Source organism: Didymella exigua (assembly GCF_010094145.1).
Source record: "Didymella exigua CBS 183.55 unplaced genomic scaffold M421scaffold_6, whole genome shotgun sequence".
Classification (NCBI taxonomy): Eukaryota; Fungi; Ascomycota; class Dothideomycetes; order Pleosporales; family Didymellaceae; genus Didymella; species Didymella exigua.
In genome coordinates, this window is record NW_022984780.1 from 481,886 (window position 1) to 489,956 (window position 8,071).

Consider the following 8,071-nt stretch of genomic DNA (forward strand, 5'->3'; position numbering starts at 1 on the left):
CAATTGAAGTGAATCATCACAGTGCAGCGGTATGGGCACGCCGAGTGCAGCGAGAGCCGCATGGTTCCAAGACACAGAGTGGACACAAGCCGAATTACGATATCAGCCGTCATGAGCTGTAAGGCGGAGCTTCTGAGCTCACATTGTATCCATCCTTAGATGGAGCAGTTCATCATCACTCGTTCATCTTCTACTTGTAGCTACCACCCACCGGCCCCTTAAGCCCAAAGCAATTTGCAAAATATGTGACCGTAGACGACCAGTCGCTGAACAGCCCCTTGATCCCAATCTGATTCGCCAGCACATCCAGCACCTCATAGTACTGCCCATCATAATACGTGACGTTCGCAATAGACTCAAAGTAGTACTCGCCCCTGCTCTTGACTGTCGCAAGTGGTCCAGAGCGCTCAAATGTCCAGGCAATGATATCAAGGCCAGCAGCTTTTACGGCATGAGCATATGCAGACGGGACAATGGTTTTGTTCTCGTTGACGCTGAGAAGCATAGGTAGGGAAGGACCGATGATGTTGACACCAGCGGCTTTAGCGACGGTCAGGTTCGAGATGCCTGCTGTGATGTCCTCGGGCGTGTCGTACTCGACGAGGTAGATGGCTTGCTTGCCGAAGTCGTGGTCGTACTTGAGCCAGAAGATGATGTCGTCGTATGTGAATGATTGTGGCCAGATGCGGCTGTAGTCAATGGACTTGTTGCGGAAGGCGTCAACCATGTCCTGGGCATATTGCTGCTGGGTGTAGCCCTTGAAGGGCATGGGAACCTGGGAAGGAGGAGTCTTGAGCTCGGGGGTGAAGTTGCGGTAGCCGGGGTAATCGTTGACGAGGTCGATGTACTCGTTTAGGGTTAAGACTTTGCCGCAGGTATCGTACAGCTCTGTTCGCCAGATCGGAGTACCGTACTGGTAGTCCTGAGGCGTGCGGGCAGAAGCGTTGAAGCCGTCCTGCTTGCCACAAAGACTGCTGTACTCAGCGATGGTGATGTCTGAGGTACAGCAGAGGGCATTGGCAGGTGCCGTTCCGTTTGCTGGCATGAAGGGAATTGTGCACTTCTTCGCCAGCTCAGGATGCAGGAGGATGTTGGTCGTTGTGTGCAGGTCGCAAAGCGAGTGACGGCAGACAAGCCCTCGGTCGCCAGTGAACGAGACATCACACTCGAGGACACCAGCACCCATGCGAGCACCTGCGTCTTCGGATTGCTTGGTTTCCTCGGGAAATTGAAGAGTACCGCCACCACGGTGACCAATCGAGAATTGGTTGATAGAAACAGGCTTATTCTCACAAGACTGGAGCTTCTGCTTCAATGGTCCATCCGTCATGTTATTGACGATATAGTAGGGACGAGGGCCCAATGAGACAAGATAGCTGTCATCCTTGCTGGTGTGACCAGGGTGGCCGGTGGTGCCAGTAGGGTAAGACCTGCTAGTAGGAGCAGCAACGGCAGCAGCTGCCAAAGCGAGAGTCAGGAGGGAATTCATGGCCGATGTTGATGGCTCAGCTTGGTACTTTGAGAATGGATTGCTTGTACGCCCTCCCGACCACATGGGCGAGAAGCCTTCATTTTATACTAGAGTAATACCGACCATCCGGGGTCTGGATCAACATGGCGGCTTGTCAATCGCGCGAGCTGGGAGCACGGTGCAGGAACCTAACGCGCGAGGGCCAAGCAGTTATCCCACGCGCCAGGGCGAAGGGCTAGGCTTATTGAAGCTTCTGCACCGGCAACGTCATTGACAAGAGGCTTGAGCAAGTCTTGTCTAGCCCAAGCAAGTTCTTCGAATCTCTTAGCCGTCTTGAGCTGCAGAAATTCGCGCTGGCGGAGAGCCGGTACGATGATACAGGGATAGATCGTTGGTGTGGTTGGTGATACTGATAGCAGGCCGTTACCGAGCCAATGGTAGAAGCACGTGTGAGTTCTCCGCTGGAGTTTTACCGAGACTACCGGTACCTGGGTAAGTCGACATCTCGCGCCGCGTTATGGCTCGGATGTAGATGTCCAGATTGAAGACGGTGCCCGCAAGCAGATAAATGAGCTGAAAAGTGACGAGTGGACACAGTGATTGCAGAGCTGTGTACCAGATGGAGAGCGAGCGATGCCTTCTGAAGCTTCGACGTTCTCTCTGCGTCGCCAGGCCTGGAGGTGCCTAGAGGGGCATGTCAAAGCTCCTGTTGGCCCCACCCGCACAAATCTGGTTAGCCAGCCGTCAAAGCTGCATCACCCTTCGTACCAAACAGCGAATACATTGCTTACACGAGAGCCTGTGCCGTGTAGCAAGCCTCGTGAACAACCTCCTTCACGTCAATCGAAGATCACTGAAAGCTTGAACAGCAATGGCAGAAGGTGTCGCCCTTGGCCCACACACAGGGCGGGCCACCGGGATGCCCGCTTTTCGGCTACCGGTATGCAACCACACGTGTCAAACATCTTGGGTGTCTGTCTGAATCTACAGAAGTGGTCTTCGTCAAAGTTTCATTGCTTCATTCCTTCTCTCCCATCATCAGTTCTAAGGCGTGAAGCATCGACAATGCCATCCTCCATAATCCCCATTAAAATCACCCACCTAGGTAACCTACAGGTCGGCTACCGCCTCACCAACAATGCCATCGACCCATCAAAGCCCACGTTGGTATGCATAAACTCTATGTGCATGACCACCGCTCTATTCGATGCGCAATTCAACGACAACAGCCTCACGGGCGCCATGAACATCCTCGCCATCGAGCCCCTCGGCCACGGCGCAACCACCTTCCCTACCAAAGCCAGCCACTTCACATACTGGGACTCCGCAATCGTGGCCCTAGAAGTTATGACCGCCCTCAACGTCGAAAAGGCCTTTGTCCTAGGAACCAGCCAGGGCGGCTGGATCGTCGTTCGAATGGCTCTACTCGCACCTGAACGTATCCTCGGGCTGCTACCACTCGGAACCAGCATGGACGCCGAGACGCCCGAGACGCGGGAGAAGGGGTGCTGGGACCCTGTTCCGGTGCTGAATCCGTTTGCGCAGAAATGGACGAGTGCCGCGGCTACCCCAGAGTTCAAGATTGACGATCAGTGGTGCGGGATGGTCGCTAGTCTCGGCTTCGGCGCGCATGCTACAGAGCAGTCGACTGATTTTTGGACAGAGGTACTTAAGGAGACGTATAAGGGGGATGGGGGAAGGAGGAAGGCGCGAATGGCGGTGTTGTGTTTGATGTTGAGGGATTCGGTGACGTTGAGGCTGGGAGATGTCACGTGTCCTGTGTACTGGCTGCAGGGGGCGGAGGATGTCGTGTATGGATGCCAGGTCCAACATGAGCAGATCGAGCTGTTTGCTGCGAGTAAGGAGAAGAAGCTGAGTATAGTGGAGGGTGGTGCTCATTACCTGAGCGCGACGAATCCAAAGGAGGTCAATGAGGCGGTGCTGGAGATGGTCAGAAAGTATGCGCCGTAGATACTTTGGTGCAGTGTGGTAGACTTGAGAACAAGTATCCAAAATTACCAAAGGGCCAATTTGGACATATCCTCGCAGGTATGGCCACGAATACTTGACGTATGTTGCAGAACCACAACGTTGCAGCGGTGACGGCGACCTCAAACACGCAAAGTGCTCCGAGGCTCGTGAATCTGTACGCAGGCAGCAGTACAGACATCGATAGACCTTCTGTATTGATCGAAGATAGTGGAGTAGTAGTCGTGATCCCTGATATTTGAGATTTGTTGGCCATAGGCCGATATGCTTCGATGGGCCTAACTAATTCCCCTTGCCACCAACACCATCATGGATACTCTTCCACTCCTTTCCACCGGTATAAAACGCTCCATCAACGTGTTCGTCCACGCTCGCTGGCTTCAACCACGCACACCTATCCTTCTCGAACGTCTCGATCCTGGGCTTGAACTTGGTCTCCTGCAGTGCAAAGTCGTCGATCGTGCCAATACGCGGAATGCTCATGCCAGGGTAGCCAGAGCTGCGGCGGTACAATAGCGTGCCACACACGCTGCAGAAACTGTTCTCCATGTAATTGCCTGTGGCAATGGTATCTTTTTGGCGAAAGCGGGTCAGCTTGTCTTCGCCGCGGACGTGCTTGAGGTGCGAGTCTTTGACTACAAAGTTGGATGCAAACATGCTGTGAAGGAGTCAGTCATAACTGTGAGCATATTGAGTTCGGAAGTCTCTGACCTAGCGGTGATCTTGCGGCAGTCGGTGCAGTGGCAGATGAAAGTGTCGACCAGTCCCTCGCCTTCGGTCGGGACTTTGATTTGCACGGCTCCACAGTAGCAGGTCGCCGTCGCGGTACCATCGCGTTCACCGTGGGCTCCTTCAGATGGGAGGACAACGTTCTCCTTCATGACTGTTGGTTTGAGGTGGTCTTGGATAGACACGAGTCGTTGAGCTACAAATTCTATGTTAGAGACAGAGGTCGAACGACTTGAGTTGAAGACAGTATTTATCTAGTTCATAAAGTTTCGAGGAAGTGACAGCCGAGGAGATAACATACTTGCCCCATCTCGCCGGGTCAACGGACGTCAACATTCCGGTCACTGCTCACTCCGGAGATCGTCAATGGCTCGAAGGCTGAGTCTAGATGCTCCACGCGATGGTTTGTGGTAGCGGAGCACCGCAGAAGAGTGATGTAATATTCGCGACGCGCTGTAAGCAACGCGCTGTGACAAAGCCATCGGCGATAGTGAGGGGTAAGCTTCCAAATACCGGACGTAAGATCGCCAGGCTTCGCAAATATGTCGGTGAGCACATAGACTGTGCTGGCGAAGCTGGGACCGGAAGTGAGTGAGATTAGTATGTGCGAACTGTAGCGATTGGCGCTTGACTTGTGCAATTTCAGACCCATGTTGAAGTGCGAAGCCGCGTAATGCTCCGGGAGTGAGAGCAGGAGGGTCTGAAGAAATCAGAGCTATTGTGGCACATATTTGGAAAAGTGCAGCAAGTAGAGGTTGGGATGTAAGTGGCACTTCCGGTCTATATACAACGCAGCATGGAGGACCTTGTTGGCCAGGTTAGTGGTCTCATTCTGCAGGAGGAGATGGCGGAGGTCTGGGTGGAAAGCGGGCGGAAGCGCTAGACAGGGATCGATGGCGGGGCACGCGTTCGTGCCCGTGCGCTGCAGCCTTGCTGTGAGGCTTCCAAAGATTTCTACAACTCTTCGAAAAAGATACTTCTCACTCGCGCGACTACATTCACCTCACGGCTCAAATCACACACGGTCCAAGCGACACCTCCGCAAAGTTCGTATCACGCGACGACCTCAATACCAGCACTACTGCGCTCTCGAGCGCGCGAATACCCCACCGAAGACCAAAGTCACCTACACCAACTTCACTATGGGCTCTGTAGTCCTTCCCCATCTGCGCACAGGCTGGCACGTCGACCAAGCAATCCTCAGCGAAGAAGACCGTCTCGTCGTTATCCGATTCGGGCGCGACTCTGACCCTGACTGCATGCGACAAGACGAAGTGCTCTACAAGATCGCGGACCGAGTGAAGAACTTCGCGGCGCTGTATGTGTGCGATCTCGACGAGGTCCCGGACTTCAAGGCCATGTACGAGCTCTATGATCCCTGCACCGTTATGTTCTTCTTCAGGAACAAGCACATGATGTGCGATTTTGGAACGGGAAACAACAATAAGCTGAACTGGGTACTAGAGGACAAGCAGGAGTTGATCGATATTATTGAGACGGTCTACCGCGGAGCGAAGAAGGGGAGGGGTCTGGTCGTCAGTCCGAAGGACTACTCTACACGCTATCGATACTAGACGACGCCCTGCAACAAGCCTTGGGTCTGCGCGTCTCCCTTGGCCATGTACAGAAGGACATGGGAACATCGCGACTTCGTGATGGAACTTGGGGACTTTGGCGTTGGCACGAAGATGGCGTTTCGGCAAGCGTCAACACAAACATGACGAAAAGAAAAATCCACAAATCATCTGTGTTTGCTCACCTCCTGTCGCACCGTATGGTTTGTCTCACTTCACGCTCTCATCGACCAAGTGGCTGACACAACTAGCATTTGAAGTACGTGAGAGGCTTGTAAGACCCCGGTATTGAGAAGAAGCTGCGACTCGATCCACGCGAAGAGCCGCCGGTCCCTGCACAGATGCTTTTGGCGAATGCATTTATGTGTAGAGATCAAAAGCTCATATCAAGGCAGAACTAGTCACGTGAATGGCGCTAGCACGTGCAAGGCTGAGTGTTACTCTTCACGGTACAGCCCGGTACCGGTTCCATACTTCTGCGACATGCATCTTTAGCGCTCGCAACGCGAAGGAATGATCTGGGCATCGAATCGCATCATTATTCCACGGTCAACAGAGATTAATTTTGCACCTGCACAAGGCTGAGGGCTGGCAGGCTGCAGCCTTCCTCGGAGTCTACCGCAATACCTGCGCAGAACCCGGCAGCCTGTGAAGCAAGCATGCCCAGGCGAAAAGCCAACCGAAATGGAACACGACCGTCCTTGTTACCGCACAATCACCTTCGTGTCGGATGGGCAGCTCGCCATAACCCCCGCCGATCACCCCGATGATGGATCCTGTTCCTCTGTATACTGCTTCAACATACCTTCGTTCGGGGATCACGTCCTTCACCCACATCTGGCGCCACTTAAAGAGGACGAAATCCGGCTCTTTGTATCGTGCCCTGGACATGGAGACAGCGTTGTTAAAGGCTACCTCATGCATGTCCCGCTGTCAAGTGCACCCTCTTGCCAAGCAGTCTCCTGGATCTAGGGCGATCCATAACACAGAATCCATCGTGGTGAATGAGCGAGCCACAACCATACTTGCGAATCTTGCACCCGCCTTGCTAGCGTTTCGACAACCGAGAGATGCAGTCGTTTCGTGGGTCGACACGTTATGTGTCAACCAGGCAAATGTCTCCGAGCGGAACCATCAAGTTCGCCTTATGAAGCAGATATACAAATCCGCTAATTCTGTGCTTGCCTGACTTGGCCCCTCAACACTGGACAGCCATGAAGGTGTGGTGCGTACGCGCTTGTTGGAGAGGCTTATGTGTATGGGGCTATGGATGGCCAGGTGGTAGAGGAGTTGGAGCTTGGACTGCATTCAGAGCGCATGTTTGTGTTTGTGTAGGCGCCGTGGGGGTTTGCGATTCGTGAGAAGATGGTGACTCCGGAGCGCTCCACGCTTCATTTGTGCTTCGCAGTAGCAGACTCGTCGCGCATGTAGTCTGCAGGATGGTCCGCCGACTCACATGATCATGGTACCGTGAGGGTAGGGACAATTCTCTTCCAATGGTTTCACAGAAACAGCAGCTTGATCTCAACCAGTGTGCGCGTGAAACGCACAAAGACCATCAACCACGGCCTCACTACCCCGCCTCCTTCTCTCGCACCCCATGCTCCCACAGACATGCCCTCGCACCCCTCCAAACTTCCTCCAGCATCGCCCGCCGCGGCAACAGCCCTGGGAAAACAACGACAACATCCTCCTCCCCGCGCACCACAATCGCCAGGTAAAACCTTACCTCAAAGCCGCGAAACGCCTCGTGGATGACGATATCCTGGATAGCGCTCGTGGGAATAAACCGCCTCGAGGGACTCTGCAGCACCGTCGCAGCGGATGACGACGTCTGCACGCCGAGACCGCGAAGCAGCATCAGCGACTCTTCTATGCCGTGTCAGCGACGTCTATGGCGAGAGAGAGAGAGAGGAGGGGGGGACCTGTGTATGCGCGCCTTAGCACGAGGAACCCCACCACGGCCGCTGCGGGGGCAAAGTACGGCCAGCCCACTGCACCCACGGCGCTTAGCAGGCGGGCTGTCTGCGGGTCGCCGAGCACGCGCAGCAGGGCCTCGGGGGGCGAACATGTGTGGCCGAGACGGCATTTTATCCACAGCAGCGCGAGGGTGAGCGCGCCGACGAGAATGCGCGTCAAGAGCCAAACATGGTGTCTCAGCTTCGCGGCGAGCGTCGTGGGGCGCGGGCGCGTGGACGCGGTGAAGGAGACGGTTGACGGCGTGGGAGCGAGGATGTGCAGCGTCTGTGTGGGAGGGGCGGTTAGGCGCGCGAGCAGCGGGAGGAGCATTGTTTTCGCATCGTAGGTC

At 54.6% G+C, this 8,071-nt stretch overlaps 5 protein-coding genes across 5 annotated transcripts; 2 read left to right on the top strand and 3 right to left on the bottom strand.

The window, feature by feature from the left end:
• Window positions 1-125: 125 nt before the first annotated feature.
• Window positions 126-1,789, bottom strand: M421DRAFT_417877 (PLC-like phosphodiesterase). The gene has a single exon (XM_033591610.1). It carries the CDS (start codon window positions 1,487-1,489, stop codon window positions 191-193), a length of 1,299 nt encoding a protein of 432 aa, XP_033451469.1. The 5' UTR covers window positions 1,490-1,789; the 3' UTR covers window positions 126-190.
• Window positions 1,790-2,467: 678 nt separating this feature from the next.
• On the top strand, window positions 2,468-3,457 carry M421DRAFT_417879 (putative alpha/beta hydrolase). The gene has a single exon (XM_033591611.1). It carries the CDS (start codon window positions 2,537-2,539, stop codon window positions 3,440-3,442), a length of 906 nt encoding a protein of 301 aa, XP_033451470.1. The 5' UTR covers window positions 2,468-2,536; the 3' UTR covers window positions 3,443-3,457.
• A 285-nt stretch (window positions 3,458-3,742) lies between these two features.
• M421DRAFT_57102 (uncharacterized protein) lies at window positions 3,743-4,341 on the bottom strand (the record flags this gene model as incomplete). Its single annotated transcript, XM_033595470.1, has 2 exons — window positions 3,743-4,118; window positions 4,172-4,341. The coding sequence occupies 2 exons, from the start codon at window positions 4,339-4,341 to the stop codon at window positions 3,743-3,745; spliced, it is 546 nt and encodes a 181-aa protein (XP_033451471.1).
• Window positions 4,342-5,331: 990 nt separating this feature from the next.
• Window positions 5,332-5,763, top strand: M421DRAFT_56347 (mitosis protein dim1; the record flags this gene model as incomplete). The annotated part of the gene is made up of 1 exon (XM_033595393.1): window positions 5,332-5,763. One exon carries the CDS (start codon window positions 5,332-5,334, stop codon window positions 5,761-5,763), a length of 432 nt encoding a protein of 143 aa, XP_033451472.1.
• A 1,573-nt stretch (window positions 5,764-7,336) lies between these two features.
• On the bottom strand, window positions 7,337-8,052 carry M421DRAFT_2741 (uncharacterized protein; the record flags this gene model as incomplete). Its single annotated transcript, XM_033588830.1, has 2 exons — window positions 7,337-7,635; window positions 7,689-8,052. The coding sequence occupies 2 exons, from the start codon at window positions 8,050-8,052 to the stop codon at window positions 7,337-7,339; spliced, it is 663 nt and encodes a 220-aa protein (XP_033451473.1).
• Window positions 8,053-8,071: the final 19 nt, after the last annotated feature.